Raw genomic sequence first — 23,808 nt, 5'->3', positions numbered from 1 at the left:
CAATATTAAGACATTTTCTGAAAAGACAAACTCTTCTCACTTCAAAAGAAAGATTACCTTTTGCAGTTCACTTTTTAAAAAATGAAACGCACTCTCTTTATTACTACATATTATATGCATAATATATCTGGGTTATCGTTTCTGGGGTTGTTTTTTATGCTATTTTGTTTTATTTGTTGTTGGGGTTTGTTTTTGGGGTGTTTGTGTGGAGGGTGGGTTTTTTTGTGGGGGTTGTCGTTTTTGAAGGGGTTGGGGTGTTTGCTTGTTTTGTTTTTGGTTATGGTTTTGGTATAAATTTGTGGTTGTTGGGGGATTTTAGAGGGAGGGGTTGTTTCTTTTTTTCTTTGTTTGTTTGCTTGTTTTGTTGTTGCTGTTGTTGTTGTCCCCTGCCGACCCACTACTTCTTGTAGTCGCTGACTGGACAATATTTGCTTAAACAGATTTTGAAAGTTTCCTTCAATCTCATTTTCCAAATACAAAATACTATTTGAAATAGTGCATGCAATACAGACTAAACACTATGTGACTAAACTGTCTTTATTGTCAAACAAAACAAGACCCGCTATAAATTAATTTTAATAATCAAAACCAGTGGCAGTTGTTGATCTGTTTAACGATTATAGCGTGTTTCATGTCGTCAGTTGTAGGAGTCTGTAATATACAGACGAAATGTCGAGTGTTCAACTTTTTTATTTCTTGTTTTAATTGGATGGTTTTTAAACAAAGGCTTTTCGTTTAAGATATGGTCTGTTACGTTGTTCACGCCGCAGCTAGCACTTGCCGCTGTGTAGAGTAACATCGTCAATGGCGATGTCACTTCTGTAACTGCGGCCGACGTCTCCCTCCAACTCAATCTGAAAACGCAGAGTGAAAAACAAACATAAGATTAATCGGATTTAAATTAGGTGAAGTGGCGTTTTAGCTTACGGGCTTTGTGTTACGTTCACACATGTAATATAGGTAGGTATAAAACATGTATATGGATTGCCAGGTTATCTTCCTATAAAATAATCATTGCCAGATGGCCTTAAACTAGACTGGGCGTAATATTTATTTAACATTAATTCAAAGGGATGACGAATGGTGTATGTTTCAGCTGAAATGTGTAATGTCGTTGAAGTTGAATAACCGGTGCAGTGAAAGAATTCGATAACAAAAATGTTTATACAAGGAGACCTGGACCAAACGAAATACTGCTTGGTAAAGATAAACAGTTTGGACATATGCGTGTATTGAAACTTAGCATGAACTGTTTTTAAAGGTCCAAGATGTGTAACAGATACTGTTATTTCAATTCTTGATTACCAATATACTGTTATTTCAATTCTTGATTACCAATATACTGTTATTTCAATTCTTGATTACCAATATAATGTTATTTCAATTCTTGATTACCAGTATACTGTTATTTCAATTCTTACTTACCAATATACTGTTATTTCAATTCATAATTAGCAATATACTGTTATTTCAATTCTTACTTAGCAATATACTGTTATTTCAATTCATAATTAGCAATATACTGTTATTTCAATTCTTGATTACCAATATACTGTTATTTCAATTCTTGATTACCAATATACTGTTATTTCAATTCTTGATTACCAATATCTGTTATTTCAATTCTTACTTACCAATATACTGTTATTTCAATTCATAATTACCAATATACTATTATTTCAATTCTTACTTACCAATATACTGTTATTTCAATTTTTACTTTCACATCAGAAATTTAAAGTACCCCTTCTTTTAAAAACTTGCTTTACAGTTATTGATTGACGTTTCCTTTTCAGGGAGTTAGTCCATATGCTCCTTCACCCTTGGTCCCCTCCCTAAGATATTTTGTGCTTACCATAAAGTTGCCATTGGTGACATGGAGATTGAGTCGGTAGTGACGCCAGTAGTTGCCATGGTCACCACTAAATGTATGAATGAGCTGCCTGTGTGAGCCTAGAAGGGCGTAGATCTTTAAGGCGCCCATGTCGTGGCCGTACATGCTGTAATACATGTCCAGACAGTAGTAGCCAGGAGAGTGAAGGTCGGAATTCAGTCGCGCCGTCTGGCGGGTATGTCCAGACGCCTCTACGTACAGGTAGTAACCTATGTGGAAGTAAAAGGAATGTTAATAGGAGCAAAGTTTGTTTTGTTTAAGGACACCACTAGAGCACATTGATTTATTAATCATCGGCTAGTGGATGTCAAACATTTTGTAATTTTGACATATAGTCTTTGAGAGATAACCCGCTACATTTTTCCATTAGTAGCAATGGATTTTTTTTAATCCGCCATCCCACACACATGATAGCACATACCACGACCTTTGATATACCAGTCGTGCTGCACTGGATGGAAGGAGAAACCGCCCATTGGGCTACGTCCCGTCCCTAGCCTGTGTGAAAGTAAAAGAAATGTTGATAGGAGCTACACTGTTTTAATAATCAAAATACAATCAAATACAAATCAATTCAGGAATTTAACCCTGGCAATTAATAAAATGGCCACGGCAAAAAAAACAAAACAAAAAACACCCACAAACAAACAAACAAACAAAAAACAAACAAATCCTCTCAAAGGCATTTTCCACTGCAATTTTACAGTTAATATGCAAGAGAGAAGTTTTAATTTATCAGTATATAATAATAAATAGAAAAGTGACATAAAAAATTGAATGTTCCACGGCAATATAAATGCTATGAAAGTTTTAAAACACTGTATGTATGTATGTATGTATGTATGTATATGTGTGTGTGTGTGTATGTATGTGTGTGTGTGTGTGTGTGTGTGTGTTTGTGTGGGTGTACGTGCGTCTGTACGTATGTTTGTGTTTGTGTGTATGCTGTGTTTGTACTTAGTTATTTGTAATAATGCCACAAGGTAGTGAAATGATATTTAATAAATTTATAATATAAAGACCCAAATTGTTGTTGTTATGCTTTATTTTCTATGGTCACCTTGGTCACCTTCCAATGTTTTTGCAGAAAGATCAACTTATTATTAGACTATTTATTTATGGTTTCGAATGTTTGCAAATTTTTTTAATTTTTATGGTTTCCAATTTCTGTGTAGAAAAAATAGCTTGACCACGTGTTTTGACTTTAATTGCGATCACTGTGCAGTGACAATATCGCCGTCTGTTGAAAACACTATCTGAGGGCACCAACGTAGCAGGGACGTAGAGGTACTTCTTTGCAATGATGGATAACGATGGATATCTTTGATTATTTTTACTCCACTAGATTTCACTAAGTATACTATCGAAACTATCTATAGTGGAGCAAACAATTGCGATAGTTATCGATAGTTGAATTAACTATCGATGCATTGCTATCGAGACATTGACTATCGCAATATATCGATAGTTCGACATATTGTTACACCACTAGTAAAACCATCGTAAGCTGTGACGTCACTATGGCGTGTGTTGTTGTGACGTCATAGCCTACGATGGTTTTACGATTTCGTAGCGCAAAGATTGCTTCGAAAATATGGTTCCAGGGTTGGGCATAAATGGTGTTTTTGTTTGACGTTCTAAAGTAACCCATATACACAATGTTATTCGGTGTTAAGTGTTTCAATTTGTAAGTTACATTTTGCGAACATTATGGTTAACCTTTTTCTTCTCTTATGTACTTTGTTTTAAAATAGACACAAAAGGTATGAACCATAGGCGCCGGACGATGCCAGTAGCTGTGGGTTGGGTGAACTGACAATTATATAATTGGAAATGCTTTTTCTTTTCTTTTCTTTTTTTTAGTTTAGGATGTGGTGCGGTGCGGTGCAGCGCTCATTTATTTTAATATTAAAAGAAATTATGTATCTGCAATTTGAGGTGAGCTATACCAATTTCGAAAACTCGAACTCCCCGAAACTCGAACTATTTCGTCGTCTCCTTCAAGTGTGTGTGTACGTGCGTGTGTATGTGCGCGCGCGCGTGTGTGTGGATACATATATATATATAAAAATAACCACGACGTCATCGTTCATATAAATAATAAAAAAAGATTTACAAAGAAAAACATAGACTTTTGGCTGTAATTTTATACATTGTCGTGACAGTGGTGGTTGGTAATTCCTATATATACTTCTTCGATATTTGGGTAGCTTAAAAATGGGCGCGTGTGCAGGGGAGGGGGGTGGTCATCGGTCGTAACTCCTTTTTGCTCAAGCAAGTTTTCTTTTTGTCAAAATGAATTTTCCGGGGAAGCGTGACTTGACCACCTCTTATAAGTTATAACCTTCGGTCGCTATTGTCTTACCCAATCCCCCCCCCCCCCGCTATCCCCCCTATACCCCGTTACAAAACATCTTTTATATGCGCCTGAAACTGGAATGTTTTACCTGATTTAGAAAGAGTGGTGTGGTCGTTAGCAGGCCCCGTGCCTATACTTGGGGTGGATCCTCTGTGACGTACCCAGTTGGTCTGGTCTCCGCCCACATTTGTCCAGTGACACAGTCCACTTTCAAAAGTGCATAGTTCTCCAACTGTCCAAATAATATAAACACAAAAATATCTGAAAATGCTAGTAAAGCGACTTTAATTTATTTAATATTAGGTAAACCATAGACAGATATCTCCAACATCATCTGATACTTTTCCCAATAGCCGATGTATTTTTCGTGCTGGGGTGTCGTTTAACATTCATTCTGATACTTTTAAAAAATATATTGACTTGTAAAATTAGTTCTGCTATATTTGATTGCCTTGTCACCATGTGTCTTCATTTTAAAATGTGTATATAGCTATTTTGAATTATGTTCGTATATATTCCACGAAGAACTCCTGTTGTCATCTTGTTACTGTAAATACTAGTACTCATGTACAATATTTCATCAAATGCTGTCATTTAACGGCCTGTGTGTACCGAAATAAAATTTCAAAAGTTTCGAAGTTACTTTTTTCTACATATATTTGTAGTAGGTGTAAATGTTTGTACTAAGTATAATATGCACGTGTAATGATTAATGTCTCTTGTTTTACATTTAAGATATTTCCTTCTGATTACAAACAGATGTAGTTTTAATCTTTAACCATTATTCAAATGCTATCTGCTTAACAACAATAATCATTATTCCAGTGTTGTCTGCTTAATAAATCAAAATACACTATGTAGATCCTTCAGATAGTATCGTAAATACATTAAGGTATAAACATTCTGTTATGCATTGTTTTAGCAATCACTACACATTAGCAAAATGTATTCCTGTATTTAGATTCATACTTACGTTGTGCTGGACCATGTGTTGTATGTACTGAAAATAATAATAATAATAATATAACAATAAAAATATGATGCAGTCATGGAATACTGGCAGTCACATTTCCCGAATATCCCTTTTCAAATCATCGTTTTGTTAGAAGTAACCATATTTTAAGATGTATCAAATTGAGAAATTCATTCCAGTATTAATACATTTAACACTGTTCTTTGAATTTTTTAACAACTATTTCAAATTTGTAGTGATTAAAGTTCTTTTTTAAAATATATTTTGGTCCTTTCTTTAAATAATAGTTTCACTTCACCAGGATTGGCATCGAATTGTGGAATCGTGAAGAATCTATACATTTTGAAAACGCTTTCTGTCTCATGGTCTCGTGGCTACAGCAGCAACGAAATATTATAGAGAGATCATCACAAAATTAGTATCTGACATAACAAACTGCAGAGGGGTGGGGGTTTTAATACTCCGGTTTCACATCTATTGGCGAGTGACAGTCCACCTATAAAAAAGCTTATTGGGGAGACAGTGATTCATGATAGCGTCTGCACCTTTTAAAAACATCCCTTGGAAACTGACTTGTGTAGAGATACAGTTTCTATTAAAATAACTGTTTGTCGACCAGATTCCTTGCAGAAACTTATCAATGCGATGTTATATAAGTTGAACGACAAAACCGTTATGCACAATACAGCGTTGAATGGTAAATATGGCAAAATAGTGATTGCTTCCACGAACCTCTATTTAGTGCCTTGTCTATAGGAGGACAACCATTACCGAGAAGATCCTTCTTGCACCTCCAAAATGAGAACTGCCACTCCCAGACTAGTTTACTAAATCAAATCAAATCAAATCAGGACAGAGCTCATTGGAATAAATATAGCTGTGATTATATGCACTCCTGAATCACTGTCAAAACAGTGATAATATCAGGTGTTCGCAAAAGCTGCACATGTCCTGCCCCACCCGTACTACCACAACAGCTCTTCGCCCGTCCTTTGCTTGATCTAAAACGATGAAAAATGTGTGCAAGAGTTTCAATAAAGAGATGAAAAAGGGCACACAAGTTCAAAATATGGAAAAGCATCAGCCATCATTTTGGTCAGTGGTGCATTGTATTTAGTAGATATAACCGCCAAAATTAATGTCTACTATAAAACCTTTTTGGATGCCCTAAGGAGTCCCTGGACATCATAATCCTGAAGGAACAACTTCTATGTGATAATGATATTTCATTGTTTGAAATCCGCATACAATGAGCATGTCTCAAGGTATCTTAGAAGTTGTGATAAGTAGACACCAAAAGCTGGAGCAGAAGGTATACTGTTCGACATAAAGGGACATTGACTATTGGAAAGTTTAATTCATCCCTTTTGTCATACAGCTTAGTTTCGAGGCTAGTGTCGCTTTCAATCTCTGTGCATAGATCGAGGTATGACACTGATTTAATACCTTCAGATGTTTCTTTTTTATTTCTAACTATTGTGGATAAATCAATGGAAGGTAATCTGTAATTATCGGTAAACAGGTTTAGCCAACGTTTATAGTGTATTTTCCATCAAATATTACAATTAGCGAGTCAAATTCATGTTGAAAATTTAAGATAATGGCTACAACTATACGAAAAACCCTTAAACTAAAAATGTATTAATTAGAGAATTGAGGTTCCTTAAAAAAACCCAGCTAATCGTCTTTTGTTTAATCATGTAGTCATAATAGCTGTTGATGCATGGTATTGTGGTCTATTAGAGTGCGCCGTGCGGCCCAATACCTCTGACTTCAGCACTCGAGGTTTCTGTTAGGGTTACCTCAACCTTAGTCCATATCAGTCTAGCCTCTACCCATTGACCAGTCCAGCTTGGGTGTCCCTAACAGAAGCCAAAGCCCCTGCTGGCATAGCTCTCTGGGTCACTGAGACATACAAGCCCTCTCACCACGTCAAGGAATGGACTATGAAGGGGTTTAATCACGTTATATAAACGTTTCTTATGCATAACGGTTGTAAAATATTATAAAACTGCACTGCAACCCCTGCTCTAAAAGATGGTCATCCGTTTGGGACAGACAACAAAACCATTACGGCGTTCAAAACCGTATCTCTGTACAAGACAGCATGTACTTACGTGGACTGTGAGTTGAAACATGTGAGGATCCTCCGGTACCGCAGCCGTAATACTTCTGAATCTCCAGGATATCGCTGGGGCTAAGATGCGTTCTTTGGCCGATCACAACTCCGGATCTCTTCGGAATGATGGTCGGCTTTCTCCGGTCGATGGCGAAACTGTACGCGCTGTAATGCATCACCGATTCGTAGTCGTAGTTTATTCCCTGCGTGTCCACCATTGAGGTGGAATACTTGTCGAAGTTGTGCTCGTGGCCTTAAGATTGTATGGGAAACAAATTTATCATCTTTGGAAAACGAGAGACTTAAAAGTTTAACTTAAATGTTTGGAGTATAATTAGATATATGGTTTAACTAGCAATCCAGTCATTGGTTTTGACTTGGTTTAGTTTGGTTTTGGATTTTTATCTGTTTGTTTTGTTTTGCTTTGTTGTTTGTTTTGTTTGTTTGTTTTTGTGTTTTTTGTTTTTTGTTGTTGTTGTTTTGGTTATAGTTTTGTTTAGTTGTTTGTTTGTTATGAGTTGTGGAGTTTTTGTGTGTTTTTCTTTGTGTGGTTGTTGTTTTTTGTTTGTTTGTTTTTTGGGGGCTTTTTTGTTGGGGGGTCCGGGGGAGAGTTGTAACTGGAAAGTAATGTGTTAACTTGTATTTTAAAAGCACTGATACTAGTCTTTTACTTACAACTTCTTGCTTAAATTACCATTCTTTGGTAAATCCATTGTGTTTCTGGTCTTCGTATATTATGTGGTAGCTTTACTATGCAAACAGGCAAAGGTATGTACCTCGTAAATTAGGGTAAGTGATTTCAATGACTATGCATATATTATAATAGCTGAGGTGTGCAGCCAGGACAGTGTTCTTAAACTTTAATTGGATATGTCACTAGGAAAATAAAAATACTGAAAATGGCGATCACCTTTCTGGATGTTATTCCACTCAATGGTGACGTAACTGTCTCTGTCAGGTCTGCTCTGCTCGTGCCAGAATCCCAGCGCGTGCATCGTCTCGTGCATGATGGTTCCAATTCGCAAACAGCCTCTTCCCAGTGTGATGCCAGACTTCCCATAGTGTCTGCCAACTGGAGTGTGACATCTGTAAAACAATATAGTTTATACACACACTCTCTCTCTCTCTCTCTCTCTCTCTCTCTCTCTCTCTCTCTGATTCGCTCGCTCTTTCTCTGTGTCTCTCTATCTCTGACTCTTTCTTTATATTGACCGGCCTCAGTGGCGTTGTGGTTATGCCATCGGTCTACAGGCTGGTAGGTACTGGGTTCGGATCCCAGTCGAGGCATGGGATTTTTAATCTAGATACCGACTCCAAACCCTGAGTGAGTGCTCCACTAGGCTCAATGGGTAGGTGTAAACCATTTGCACCGACCAGTGATCCATAACTGGTTCAACAAAGGCCATGGTTTGTGTTATCCTGCCTGTGGGAAGCGCAGATGAAAGATCCTTTGCTACCTGTCGTAAAAGAGTAGCCTATGTGGCGACAGCGGGTTTCCTCTAAACAAAATGTCAGAATGACCATATGTTTGACGTCCAACAGCCGATGATAAGATAAAAAATCAATGTGCTCTAGCGGCGTCGTTAAATAAAACAAACTTTACTTTCTTTATATCAATCTCTCTCTCTCTCTCTCTGTGTCTCTGTCTCTCTCTCTGTGTCTCTGTCTCTCTCTCTCTGTGTCTCTGTCTCTGTCTCTCTCTCTCTCTCTCTCTCTGTCTGTGTGTCTGTGTCTCTGTGTGTGTGTGTGTGTGTGTGTGTGTGTGTGTGTGTGTGTTTATGTTTCTATATCTCTCCCTGTCTCTCTCGAAGTTCGTTAGACACCTCAACTACTGACACAGGCACACACACACTTACACACTTACACACTTACACACACACACTTACACACACACACACAGCTTCATCACTACAGAGGTATTGCTTACCCGCTTCCACCCTGGTATTTGACGTATACCGACTCAGTTGTCCTAGGAACGAAGGATAGACACTTCTTTCCGTTCACGGCTGTTTGGTCCTCAAGTGTCTGAATCGCTCTTTTGATTACAGCCAGCGATGATCCAGCTATAATATAAATAAATTAATATTCATAAAATTGTTTTAAAAGAAATAAATTGAAACAATATCCATATCGGCCTACAGTCGAGGACTGATACGTTAATTTTGCATGAGACAAAATTTCGTGTTTGATGTCTGTTGAGTCGAATTTACGTATTAATCGTGTGCACTATATCATAATTTAACGTCCCGTGGAAACAAAATGATTAGAACATCCGATCTGTTTAGATACATTTTACTAATATTGAAGAACAACAAAATCCATGGTTTCCAAAATGGCCGCTATTTATAATAATATTTTGTCATCACTCCAATTGTGAATGTTGTGTGATGTTAATATTTTCAATGCCAAAGAGTAAAACACAAATAATTTTAATTTAGCAATAGCAACGTTGTGATTAAAAACCTTCTTGGATTTCAAAATGGCCACCAATATATGCGACTCAAGTATTCACTTGCCACGGTATGGCATTCTAGTCTAGTCTAGTCTAGTCTAGTTTAGTCTAGTCTAGTCTAGTCTATTCTATTCTATTCTTTACTGACACAAACTTCTTAACATAACGACATCTTTAAAAAAAAAAAAAAACCTTGTGCGTCTGTGTTATCAAGAGACATCGTCAAATACTTGTTTGTTTTCAAACTGGATCTATAACTCTAAGTAAAAACAATATCTTACTGAAATGGCTTGTGTCAATAATGTACGGGATGACACCATGGGGCCATTTGTAATGTGAATTACGAGCGGCGTTCCGGTCCTGGAAAAAAAAAAAAAAAATTAATTTAAATGCCATTTTAACAATATGTTTATCTCCAGCTACATGTATTATCTTCCTAATATATAATAATAAGATACAGACAAGAAACCCGATACCGCAATATGGTCTTTCCTCAAACATAAGATCCTTTATGGTCGATCTTTCCTGGGAGAACACGCATGATCACATATTGGGGAGAGACGGAGACATATAGACACTAATTGAATATTCTTGTTCTACCACTGTTCTTACTATATATAATGATGGGACAAATAAAGGATCACACCAATACTAATAGCAACGTGTGAGGACATTAAAGGGACATTCTTGAGTTTCCTGCAATTGTTAAGATGTAATCGACTAACAGAGATTTTTAACGATTGTAATTACATATCAAATATATTTTTCTGCATAAAATATTAGTGGCTGTATATTAACATGTTTCTGATCGTTCTAATATTTGTACTAGGTTAAATTTCATCTTATTTCGTAAAATAATATGTTTTTTTCGTACGTACGAAAATATTTGAAGACAAAATCCAGTTTGAGCTTCTTACAAATATCAAGACGACCAGAAACACATTGAATATACTGATATTCTAAACAAGAAAATATATTTAATATGTAAGTTTAATCGTAGAAATATGTTATTAGTCGGAAACGTCTTACAATGCAGCAAACTCAGGAATCTCCCTTTAAAGCGTGTTATAGGCAGTCAGTGATATTCACTACATTGTTTTATTATACAAACATTATGACGCAAATAATTCCAATCTTTAAAAATCCCTTTATTATAAACCCTTGGATTGGTTAAATTCGTATCACGTGATGATAAAAACTGGCATTCATAGCACCATGAATCTCAGTTTAGCACTATTTTTGGCTATATAGCCGGAACTACTTTATGAATTATGTCAACAAAGGAATCCCCAAGGAATTTCCTTGAGATTCTATTTTTAGACATCAAACAGTAATCGTCTGCCGTCAAACTTGTAAACATCTAAAAATCTTCACATATAAATTATACCATACAAAATAGGTCGCTTCAGACATTTTTTTATTAAAGGTTAAAAGTTATTGAAATTACTTACGTTACATGTGGAAGTGGCAACACAGGATGGTTTTGGCATGTGTGACTTCAAGTGGTGCGACACAAGTATTCGTGACATTTGACAGTGCCATGCTGATGTTTCGTTTTTGGAAAGTGGAACATTCTCTGTTGTAGCTTCGAATTGAAGCTTCGTTCCTGTGTCCCGACATGTACATGATATGCCTAGTTTCAAAACCCGAGTCGTTTAAAGATTGGATCGCAGTGGTTATGTGTTGTGTACCGTGTACGTCATACTACAATGCCGTTGAATGCGCGTTACTGCTAATGGTTGGCATGAACTGACTGAATTTTGTTTTTGAAATCGCTTTTGTAGAAGACGAAATTCCATTGGAATTATACACTTTTTTTTGGATCGACAAAATAGATTTTTAGCTGTGGGATTTTGAATTCACTATAAACATGTAACGTAAGTAATTTCAATAACTTTTAACCTTTAATAAAAAATGTCTGAAGCGACCTATTTTGTATGGTATAATTTATATGTGAAGATTTTTAGATGTTTACAAGTTTGACGGCAGACGATTACTGTTTGATGTCTAAAAATAGAATCTCAAGGAAATTCCTCGGGGATTCCTTTGTTGACATAATTCATAAAGTAGTTCCGGCTATATAGCCAAAAATAGTGCTAAACTGAGATTCATGGTGCTATGAATGCCAGTTTTTATCATCACGTGATACGAATTTAACCAATCCAAGGGTTTATAATAAAGGGATTTTTAGAGATTGGAATTATTTCTTAAATGTTTCCTAATTTTTTCTCTCAGTATATTAATTATTGAATATATTCAGCTGAAATCAGCTCAACTAGCAATAGACCAGCTGAGCTGGTTTCAATAAGATTGTGAATATCTTCTTATATATTGCTAGAGAAAACCTTATTCGACAACAGATCGTTACGTAATTAGTATACGGCATTACGTTATCACACCTTTATTAGAAAACTCTTAGACCAAATGACAATAAAATAAAGGAAAGGAATATACGTTTAACGAGACGAGTATAGGCACATTTTATATTATGGCTTATTTGGTGTGTAAGGTATGGACAGGTGATCGACCATCCATCAATTTGTTTAATTAGTATATAGCTTCTATTAGAAATTAGCGAGAACAATTAGGCAGAGTTACGTCGCCTAACCGCTCTCCAGTTCCGGCGCGTTCCGGTAACAGCAAGAATGGCCGATGACCACAGTTGTGTGTGAATCTTCAGATGAGATTTATGCATGCCAGCCCCTGGCATCATAAATGTCCACACATTTAGCTCAGTCGGTAAAATGCTCGCTTGGGATGATTGGGTCGTAGGATCGAACAACCTCAGCGGACCCATTGGGGTTTTCCCGTCCCAACCAGCGCACCACGACTGGTATATCAAACTTTGTGGTGTATTCTGTCCTGTATGTAAGACAGTGCATATAAAAGGTAACTTGATGCTATTGAAAACATGAAGCGGGTTTTCTCTGAAGACTGTGTTAGAATTACCAATGATTTATTCATTAATTGTGTGCTTGTTAAACAAAATAAATTTATTGATATCTTACATGAGGATTGTCGCCAGGTAGCAGTTCTATGTCTCCCTCAAACAATCCTGAAACATAGAAAATTGCTAAATTACAACCAGTCGTATACAATTACATGTAATCTTATATACTCATCAGTTATATGCTGTTACAGTATAAAGGAATATGTTAGTGGGGAACTATAAACATTGGTATACACATCAAAATGTAATTCATGCTGCCTTTGGTAGTATGTATTATATACTCTTCAAAAAAGTAGGGGAACCTGAAATATTAATGTTAATATCAACTAAGAGACCGAACATACGTTTTGACCACAGACATCCTAGTAAAGAACGTTCAGGTCTGTTTATCAACACACCAAAACACATTCCATAAGTGTTTAGCCTTCTTTATTTTCTTACACAACCATTGATGACAACATCATTCGTTATGTTTTTTATAGCACATACTTGTTTACACGTGTGTTAACAATTTCAAGACAAACAGCTGGCTGCTCCTAGGTAGTGATCAGTGGTCTAATTCACAAAAGTCTCTTAGGCTCTGCTAGACAACAAAGCATCCTCTTGGTAAGTCTTTTAGCATTGCACTGGTCATCAATGTCATACATCCAATGAACAAACAGCACGCTCTAAATCGATTACACTGTGACGTATAGTTAACCTGACAATCATTTGTCTGTGACCTGTAAGTGCAAAGGCGGTAAATAACTTTTAGTCGAAAAAGATGTAAAAATTTGGTTAAAACTTAGTTTTTGAGGATATGTAAGTAATAGAATAATACATTCGTGTCCGTTAGATACCATCTATCTTACAACTCGTCGTTTAAAATGTATCAAACTATATATATCCAATTTAAGTCTGAAAGGCAACTAAAATATGAAGATCAAATACAAAATACACATTGCAAATCTAACCTTCATTTTCTTCTGGGAAGTCTTCATCAACCTAAGAATTAAATGAAAAATAAAACATAAATCGTCATGTCTTTGCGGAAGATAAGGATATTTTTTTTTTTTTTTTTATTGTCACCTGTTTTATCTTGTAAAATTTGACCTAGAATATTACGGCCACGTGGTCATATTTCTTTTTTTTTCTTTTTGCTGTCATTATTTCGGTAGACATCTTTACAAAATATTCCTATTTCAGACAATAGGCCCGATAGCAATTTAGGATATTTTGGTTCTTGTTGCTGCTATTGTTGTTGTTGTTGTTGAGTTCATTAGGAGGTGTATGTATGTGTGTTTGGGGGTGTTGGGTATGCGTGTTGTTGTTGTTGTTGTTGAGTTCATTAGGAGGTGTATGTATGTGTGTTTGGGGGTGTTGGGTATGTGTGTTGTTAGTTGTTGGGTTTTTGTTACTTTCTTTTTACTTGTTTTGTTTTAGTTTTGTTTTTTGTTTGTTTGTTTGTTTGGAAAAAAAATCATTTCTTTCATTCATTCTGGGGGTTTTGGTATGTATGTGTGTGATTTTTATCTGTGTGTAGCAACATTCTAGTCTTTCACTTTTCAATATTTTACTATTTCTCATAAAAATTACTTACATATGGACTAAATACACCTAAAAATTCCTTTCAGTACCAAATAAAAATTATTCAATTTTAAAATTTAAAACTTTTTTTTTTAAATTATATATATTTTTTTTTTACATTATATTTGGTGAATTACTTACTTGTGAAATGGGCACTGCCAGAGCAGACGCGACGAGGACACAGAACAAGAGGCACTTCATCGCGACACTGCCCACACAGTTTGTGACGACGACGGCGTATGGCGGGTCATGTTATCAACACACGACTGACCCATATTCAACTGGCCAGAAACGAACACCTGTATGGTCAAAACCATTATCGAAACAATAATACCACGCGGATAAACCGGAACAGATAAAACAATTGCAAACCAAAAAAATACGTTGTATTCTTTGACCTGAAATCTGAACACCAAAACAGTTAACAGAGTTGAAGGATTGTTTTTGAAAAGGTCGTGATTGCTAACATGAATCACTGAAAATGGGAAATGTTCTCATACCTTTATAATACAGATACTATTGCTTCTAGATATCCAGGCGTAGGACGTATCCCAGTGGTAAATCACTCGCCCGACATTTTAATGAATATAATTCCATATCAAAAATATGTTTCTACATAAAATGTCAAACTATATTTTATTTCCCATTAGATATTTTTTCGTACATGTAGGCGTTCTATTGGAAAACACAATCCAATTTGGGCTACTCACAAATATTCGGAAAATCTTTAAAATATTTAAAATGCAGCCACTGATTTTCTTAATAAAAATATGTCTTTCGTATGTAATTTTGGTTGTTGCAATTTTTAGTAGTCGGAAACATCTTTATAATGGAAGTAAACACGGGACAGTCTCTTTAACAAGTCCTCTGACGCCAACAGTGATGGAAGTGTCTTCTGAAACAGTATTGTGTGATGAATTAAAAAAAATGGATCTGCAATTGTGTGCTACTGGTTAAATGTTTCAATAAAGAAAAACATATTTTCCATTTTAATACGTCATTAAGCAATAGAGTCCCATGAATATAGGATTCCAAAATATTCCTACCTACTAGTATCATCTAGTCTTTTCCGTGGACACTCCTTCATTCATATATCACATCAGTATTTTTGTGGGCTTGGTGGATATTTCAACATTATTAAAGATAACGAGAAATGGGATTATGAGGGTCACCAGTTGGAGGTAGTAGACGAATTTAACTATCTTGGACTGTTACTAAGTTATAATGGTAATTTTAATCGGGCACAAAAAGACTGGCAGAACAAGGACGTAAAGCACAATACTGGATCATGAATATTTGTAATAAGAACTATTTTAACATTGAAACGAAGTTAGCGGTATTTGATACCTATGTAAATAGTGTTCTTAATTATGGATCGGAAGTCTGGGGTTTTCACTCAGCACACGACATTGAGAAAGTGCATATACAATTTTGTAAATGTTCATTGGGTGTACATAATAGAACTTGTAATTACTTTGTTTATAGAGAATTGGGACGATTTCTACTAGCTATTATAAGAAAGCTGAGAATTTTTACATATTGGATACACCTTGGTAGTACCAGTAATTGCATTCTAAAAGCTGTGTACGAGGAAATGTATGAGTATGGAGATATTTGGCTAACGAATATTAAGCAGGAATTAGATACGCTTGGGCTAAGTTATATGTGGAAATCGACCCATACCCATATAAGTTTTTATTACATAATTAAAGAAGGAATATTTGATCTATTTAAACAAAAAATCCTACAGTTTAATAACAGCGTCGCCAAAAGGATCACTATATAAACACTTAATAAAGGAATATCAATTACAAACATATCTGACGAAGTCAACTGATTCACGTAATATAAAAGAAATAACGAAAATGAGAATTTGTGCACACAGGCTAAATATTGAAAGCTGGTAGGTACAAAAATATCGAGAGAACACAAAGAGTATGTGCATTATATAATATTAATGAGATTGAGGATGAGTTTCATTTTATTCTTCAGTGTCCACGATACGAAACTTTAAGAAATAGATTTATTAAGAAATACTACTCCAAGAACCCCAGTGCTTTTAAACTAATACAGCTATTGTCAACTACAAACAATAAGGAGATAAATAACCTTGGCAAATACTTAATACAGGCGAACAAAATGAGGGATATGCTATTACTACAAACAACTTAATATATCTATATTTGTGTGACCCATATTGCCGATTGTTTATATATAGATATAGATGGATTGTTTTATCGGTATATGTGTATGTATTTTATTTATGTAAGTCATTCTGCACCATTGTTCCGCACTATTGTACATAATATTGTATTTCATTGTTATAATGCTGATAAGTTGGAAAACTTAACGCAATAAAGAACTTGAACTTGAAAGTTCGTTTTCGTGGACAGAGCTGAAAGTTTCAACTGACACTCCTTCCTAACATTCGAATTCTTCTGAGGACACTCCCAGCCCCAACTATTATTTGTGTATCTAGTTCAATGTTTATCTACATTTATATTTCTATGTACTAATCTTGTGCTATTGTTATTTATTATTGTTATTAAATTGTTATTGCTATTTATTATTGTTAATGCACATGTAATTTAATGTATGCAGATAAAAGTTCGTCATTAATTTTGCTGTACACAATATTTATATCGCAATGTGAATATTTTATCATGAGAAATGGGGAGAGATAACGTGTGACCGAGTATTCACATTATTGTACTTGTTCTGATATCGAAGTCAGCAGACACTGACTAAAACCAGGCGCATGAGGCTGATACCATAAACTAATTCTGCCTGTGGGATGCTGCATAATTATAAAAGATCCCTTGCTATTAATCGAAAAGAGTAGCCCATAAAGTGGCGGCAGCGGATTTCCTCTCTCGATATCCGTGACGTCCGTAACCATATGTCCGACGCTATATAACCGTAAATAAAATGTGTTTAGTGCGTCGTTAAATAAAACATTTTCTTCCTTCCATAAACTAAGGGACACAGTCCGCAAATGACAAAGCTATTATATGTGTATGTCACAAATTACAGACTTTTTAAAGGGACAAACCCTAGTTTCAATCCGTGAAAATTAACACTAAGTTTAGTTAATCTACAAACCTGTAACACATTTGGATAAAGTTACAACTGAGTGAAACACGAGTCTGTGACTATGAAATGGTGAAATACCCTCTAGAAATAGACTAAAACTCGACTCCATAAATGATACTTCTCAGACGTACGTGCGTTTTTAAAAATATAACAAATGCATTTGCTGATATTAAAAACAACAGGATGACCAAAAACACTTCAAAAACAGCTATAACAGTAAAACATATGCCTTAGTCTTTAAAAACTAGGGTGTGTCCCTTTAATAGAAAGGGCAAAATCAGTAGATGAATGGAAATGAAAGACAATTTCGACATTGAACTATATTTTATTACTTAATTATTATGGTGTTGTTCAAGCAATTAAAGAATATTTCTCAAGTTTAAAAATTGTACAACCAGACACTTTCTATTTACTGGATGACACTAATGTTATGAGGAAACTCTTCTCAATTAAAAAGGGTTCTAAACAATACCATTATATATTAACAAATAAAACTACCATTATAAAGACTGAATCACAATGGGAGTAATTATTTCATTCCGATATCAACTGGACAAAAATACATTCCAGACCGTTTAAGACAACCCCTGATACGAAGTTACGATCGATGGTTTTAATACAGATTATTACATATCATTGTTTTTACTAAAAATCAACAAAACTGAAAATAATCTTTGTACATTTTGTAAAAGTACCCCAGAAACTATATATGGTTCATCTCTTTTGGGATGTATTCCAGTCAAAACATTTTTGGATGCTTTTGTGCAGCTGATACACATAACTGTCCACACATTCACATCTTGTCTCTTGATGCCGAATTAATTCTTCTTGGTGAAAATAATAAAACAATAACAGATGATTTCTGTAAACTATTTTTATTACTTAATTGGCAAGTTTTTTATTTACAAATGTAAATAACGAAAACTTAAGTCTTTACTAAAATATATATATATATATATATATATATATATATATATATATATATATATATATATATATATATATATATATATATATATATATATATATATATATATATATATATATATATATATATATATATATATATATATATATATATATATGAACGAAGCATCTATCATAGTAAAAGTTTACACCATAAATATTTTGTTTTGTTTTTGTTTGTTTGTTGTGGTTTTTAATATATTCGAATTTGGAGCTTCACCTACAATTTTGTCACTCTACTGCGTAGGCTACTTCAGTATAGGCCTACAGGTGTCAACATTTTTATTTCAGCTTCAGTAAACAGACACGTCTGAATGAGCATACGGATGTGCACTGAATATAAATAAAAATAAATAAATAAATAAATAAATAAATAAATAAATACAAACATAGTAAAACCAACAACAGTATGTTGTTGAAATATACTTTGTTCAAGTCTAGTTATCTATACAACTTTGGGGAAAACTAGAATGATCTCCCTTGATAGTTTCTTGAAAGTCGCTTGTATGTAAAATAGAGATTATCTATGTTAACAGCAATGTCAAGAGTGCTCGTTGTTGGCTGTGGAATCACTGGTGCGGCAACTGCAGCTAGAGTTCGAAAAGAACTTCCATCTCATACAGACATTCATTTATGGGACAAGGCTGAACTTCCAGGTAGTCTGATACAAATTACCTACACAGCTTTAGTCGACGACAACTCAGTCTTTTGATATAATTGGTTTCCCTCCACCTCTCTCTCTCTCTCTCTCTCTCTCTCTCTCTCTCTCTCTCTCTCTCTCTCTCTCTCTCTCTCTCTCTCTCTCTCTCTCTCTCTCTCTCTCTCTCTCTCTCTCTCTCTCTCTCTCTCTCTCTCTCTCTCTCTCAATCTCTCTCTCTCATCTCTTAACCAGTTTGAAGAGAAACTAAAAACTGTTACAACAAAAACTATATTTTTTATATTTAAAGATTATTTGTTGTAAATACATGCTGATTCAGGTTTCTTCTTGTAGCACTTGTGTTAGTCACCATTGTCTCACCTATATGATTATAAGATTAATATGTTATAAGTAAACTTAAAAAAGACCAAACTAAAGGTGTGTGATATCAGATTTTGGAAAAAGCATGTATTTTACGTCTACACAGTACTTTGCAATTAGTATTCAGTTGTTGAAAATTAAAAATCTGTTACATATGATACTGTATCATACAGTATTTTCACATAAAAAGAATATGACTAAAGAACATTTCAGCCAATTGACACAGAGTTTTAAAGTATCTGTTGTCTTAATAACTTTAAATCTGTTGCCAAGAACTTAATGTAGATGGGTGTATGAGAAATTCATATTTTAATATTTAAAAATAACAAAATAAATACATAACAAAACATTTCAAGTGGTGTTATCAGAATATCTAATAGTGTGATTCTATGTGTGAGATTTAATTGGTAAATGTTTCTCATTTTTTGTTTTTTTTCTACAGGTGGACGGATGAGCACAACTCCCAGTCCATTTGAGAGTGGCAGCACAGTTGACCTTGGAGCCCAGTATTTCACTCTGACCGACAACTATGTTGGGAAAAGAGAAAAGTGATGTACAGTAAAACCTGTCTATAAAGGCCACCTAAGACATGTCAATGAGCAGTTACGGCAAACCTGTGTTAAGCATCCACATGCACATTGGGGAGTGTGGTGGAATGTAGCCCAGTAGTAAAGCACTCACCTGATGCCCGGTTGGTCTGGGATCGATCTCTGTCAGTGGGACCATTGGGCGGTTTTTGTTCCAGCTAGTGCACCACAACTCTAAGACTATATGTAAAAATTACCAAATATTTGACGTCCAATAGCTGATGGTTAATAAAACAATGTGCTCTAGTCATGACTTTATAAACAAAACAAACTTTTAACATTTAATATCCACATTGTGTTGGAAGGCATCCATACTGTATATGAGCTGTGATATGATGCAACAGGCAAAACTAAAAGGTGGGGGGGGGGAGTGTGATTTTGGGGGAGGGTGCATGGCTTCATGGCCCATTTAGCTAAGCCAGTGTGTTTGAAGAATATTAGGGCCGCTTCAAAATGGGGGTTGGTTTTTTTTTAGTATTACACGTTTCACTGAATCAGTTTGATATTTTACATCATTATTTTATATAGCGTAGAATGACATTCATTAGTTAGTTTATTGTCACTGCTGAGTTGTAGTTGCACATTCATATACATGTATTTCAAAGAATTAAAATTTTAACATGTCATAATCAAGAATGTGGCACATGATAAAGCTCGTCAGTTCAGCACTCACCCTGAAGTAATTGGGTCATAGGATCAAATCCCCATTCTCTAATTGGTTTTTATTTGGGATTTTTGGCCCCAACCAGTGCCCCACGACTGCTATATCAAAGGCCATGGTATGTTCTGTTCTGTTTGTGGGAAAGTGCATATAAAAGATCCCTTTCTGCTAGTGGAAAAATGTAATCGGTTTCCTCTAAGCCTGTATATCAAAATTATCAAAAGTTTGACATCCAGTAGCTGATGATTAATAAATCAATTGCTGGTGTATTAAACTGAACAAACTTTTTTTTCATTAATGTTATAAAAATATGATATTCCCTTTCTGGTTTATAGTGAAAATTGTATGTAATAGATATAACTGAAATGTGTTATTTGTTTTCTACAGGCTGTATAACAAGTTGGTTGAAAAGGGTGTCCTGAAGCCGCTGCAAGGTGTTATTGAGGGAGACAAAATGGTTAATGCCAGACATTATGTGGCACCATCTGGCAGTGGATCTCTTGTGGAAAATTTCATGCAGGAAGCAGGTGACAGTTTTCAAATAATGAGTTAAAATAAAGATGCTGCTTACAGCCATCTTTCAAAGCTACAAAGAAAGAAGTGTTTTATTTAACGACGCACTCAACACATTTTATTTACGGTTATATGGCGTCAGACATATGCTTAAGGACCACACACATTTTTTTTAGAGGAAACCCGCTGTCGCCACATAGGCTACTCTTTTTTACGACAGGCAGCAAGGGATCTTTTATTTGCGCTCCCCACAGGCAGGATAGCACAAACCATGGCCTTTGTTGAACCAGTTATGGATCACTGGTCGGTGCAAGTGGTTTACATCTACCCATTGAGCCTTGCGGAGCACTCACTCAAGGTTTGGAGTCGGTATCTGGATTAAAAATCCCATGCCTCGACTGGGATCCGAACCCAGTACCTACCAGCCTGTAGACCGATGGCCTGCCACGACGCCACCGAGGCCGGTCAAAGCTACAATCTCACCATATTATATAGTGAACTCCAGTGAAAACACACCACCAATTTTTTTCAGATTATATTGTTATTGCATGTGTCAGATTGCTATAAAAATACAATAACCCTGACACTTTTATTAAATTTTGGGGTTATTTACAATCTGTAGCTAGAGGGGCAGGGGCAAGAGGGGCAGTTGCCCCCCCCCCCCCCCCCCCAAGAAAAAAATCCAGAAAGCATTGTAGAAACTTAAAGAAAATTCTTTTCTTAACCATTTAAGGAGTTTTAAACTATTAACTACTCAGTTGCCTCCCCACCCCCAACAAAAAATCCTTGCTACGGCCTGATTTATTGTCTACTAGAACACATCCAGGTATACAAATTCTGTTAAATATATTTTCTTTTGTTCACATGTCCGTTTTGCAACTACAAATCTTAACTGGTGCATTTTCAATGGAGTTCAGTATAACATCATTTACTAATGCAAAATACAAACGCAGCTATAGTTTTATCAATGGAGTTCAGTATAACATCATTTACTAATGCAGAAGACAAACGCAGCTATAGTTTTTATCAATGGAGTTCAGTATAACATCATTTACTAATGCAGAATACAAACGCAGCTATAGTTTTATCAATGGAGTTCAGTATAACATCATTTACTAATGCAGAATACAAACGCAGCTATAGTTTTATCAATGGAGTTCAGTATAACATCATTTACTAATGCAGAAGACAAACGCAGCTATAGTTTTTATCAATGGAGTTCAGTATAACATCATTTACTAATGCAGAATACAAACGCAGCTATAGTTTTATCAACGGAGTTCAGTATAACATCATTTACTAATGCAGAATACAAACGCAGCTATAGTTTTATCAACGGAGTTCAGTATAACATCATTTACTAATGCAAAATACAAACACAGCTATAGTTTTAGTAAACTCATTACCATTAGGGGCAGAACATAGCCCAGTGGTAAAGCGCTCGCTTGATGCATGGTTGGTTTAGGATCGATCTCCATCGGTGGCCGCATTGGGCTATTTCTCGTTCTAGCCAATGCACCATGTATATCAAAGGCTGTGGTATGTGCTATCCTGTCTGGGATGGTGCATATGAATGATCCTTTGCTACTAATGGAAAAATGTTGTGGGTTTCCTCTCTAAGATTATATGTCATGATTACCAACTGTTTGACATACAATAGCCGATGATTAATAAATCAATGTGCTCTAGTGGTGTCATTATACAAAACAAACAAATTCATTACCATTATTAATGGCTTTATCATCAGCTTGCTTCATGCAACTTGTACACATTTTTAATACTTTATAAAACAAAATCAGTGATTAAGGGGTGGGGGGAGGAGTGTTATACTTCTGAGTGTTATAATGGAGTATAATATTTTTTAACTAATACTAATTTTCTGTAATTGAATAATTTCGTTTCAGAAATTGAACCAAAGTGTTCATTCCACTTGTCTGAAGTCAGTGTGTGTCCTGATACACAGAAGGTGAAATGTTCTACAAAGACTGGAGTCAGTGAGGAGTTTGATGTTGTCGTTTTAACCATGCCAATTCCCCAGATTCTACAGCTCACGGGTTCAATCCAAGACTGTATCAGTAAGTATAGGTATATCTGTCAAAGTGGCCAAGTGGTTACTGTGTTGTATTCCCAGATTCTACAGCTCACGGGTTCAATCCATGACTGTATCAGTAAGTATAGGTATATCTGTCAAAGTGGCCAAGTGGTTACTGTGTTGTATTCTCAGATTCTACAGCTGACAGGTTCAGTCTAAGACTGTATCAGTAAGTATAGGTATATCTGTCAAAGTGGCCAAGTGGTTACTGTGTTATATTCCCAGATTCTACAGCTGATGGGTTCAATCCAAGACTGTATCAGTAAGTCAAAGTGGCCAAGTGGTTACTGTGTTGTATTCCCAGATTCTACATCTCACAGATTCAATCCAAGACTGTATCAGTAAGTATAGGTATATCTGTCAAAGTGGCCACATGGTTACTGTGTTGTATTCCTAGATTCTACAGCTCACGGGTTCAATCCAAGACTGTATCAGTAAGTATAGGTATATCTGTCAAAGTGGCCACATGGTTACTTTGTTGTATTCCCACATTCTACACCTCACGGGTTCAATCCATGACTGTATCAGTAAGTATAGGTATATCTGTCAAAGTGGCCACATGGTT

At 35.5% G+C, this 23,808-nt stretch overlaps 2 protein-coding genes across 3 annotated transcripts in view; one reads left to right on the top strand and one right to left on the bottom strand.

The window, feature by feature from the left end:
- Positions 1–519: 519 nt before the first annotated feature.
- Positions 520–14,548, bottom strand: LOC121380046 (astacin-like). Its single transcript, XM_041508778.1, has 11 exons — positions 14,455–14,548; positions 13,701–13,731; positions 12,806–12,852; positions 10,079–10,157; positions 9,273–9,408; positions 8,256–8,431; positions 7,344–7,598; positions 5,227–5,253; positions 4,342–4,485; positions 1,856–2,103; positions 520–854 (listed from the first exon to the last, which is right to left on the bottom strand). The coding sequence occupies exons 1-11, from the start codon at positions 14,512–14,514 to the stop codon at positions 771–773; spliced, it is 1,287 nt and encodes a 428-aa protein (XP_041364712.1). The 5' UTR covers positions 14,515–14,548; the 3' UTR covers positions 520–770.
- A 4,296-nt stretch (positions 14,549–18,844) lies between these two features.
- The window catches only part of LOC121380022 (renalase-like), a 15,755-nt gene continuing 10,791 nt past the window's right edge, over positions 18,845–23,808 (top strand). The window contains exons 1-4 of one of the 2 annotated variants that reach the window (XM_041508738.1): positions 18,845–19,028; positions 19,833–19,938; positions 21,026–21,165; positions 23,056–23,226. In XM_041508738.1, coding sequence (XP_041364672.1) covers positions 18,899–19,028; positions 19,833–19,938; positions 21,026–21,165; positions 23,056–23,226 — 547 coding nt within the window. In that variant the 5' untranslated portion in view covers positions 18,845–18,898. Of the gene's footprint in view, positions 19,029–19,832; positions 20,009–21,025; positions 21,166–23,055; positions 23,227–23,808 lie in introns of those variants that run through there. The other variant, XM_041508739.1, reaches the window with a different exon arrangement.

The sequence above is a fragment of the Gigantopelta aegis genome, chromosome 8 (genome assembly GCF_016097555.1).
Source record: "Gigantopelta aegis isolate Gae_Host chromosome 8, Gae_host_genome, whole genome shotgun sequence".
In the NCBI taxonomy this organism is placed as follows: domain Eukaryota; kingdom Metazoa; phylum Mollusca; class Gastropoda; order Neomphalida; family Peltospiridae; genus Gigantopelta; species Gigantopelta aegis.
The sequence above is the reverse complement of the archived record's forward strand: the minus strand, read 5'-3'. Positions and strand labels throughout refer to the sequence as shown.

Excerpts from the sequence above, each read along its gene's own strand:
- LOC121380046 (XM_041508778.1), bottom strand. The coding sequence starts at position 14,514 with ATGAAGTGCCTCTTGTTCTGTGTCCTCGTCGCGTCTGCTCTGGCAGTG. Across the intron at positions 9,409-10,078 it reads TATTGACACAAGCCATTTCA|CTGGATCATCGCTGGCTGTA; the intron begins GTAAGATATTGT and ends TTTATATTATAG. Across the intron at positions 4,486-5,226 it reads AACACATGGTCCAGCACAAC|TTGGAGAACTATGCACTTTT; the intron begins GTAAGTATGAAT and ends TTATTTGGACAG.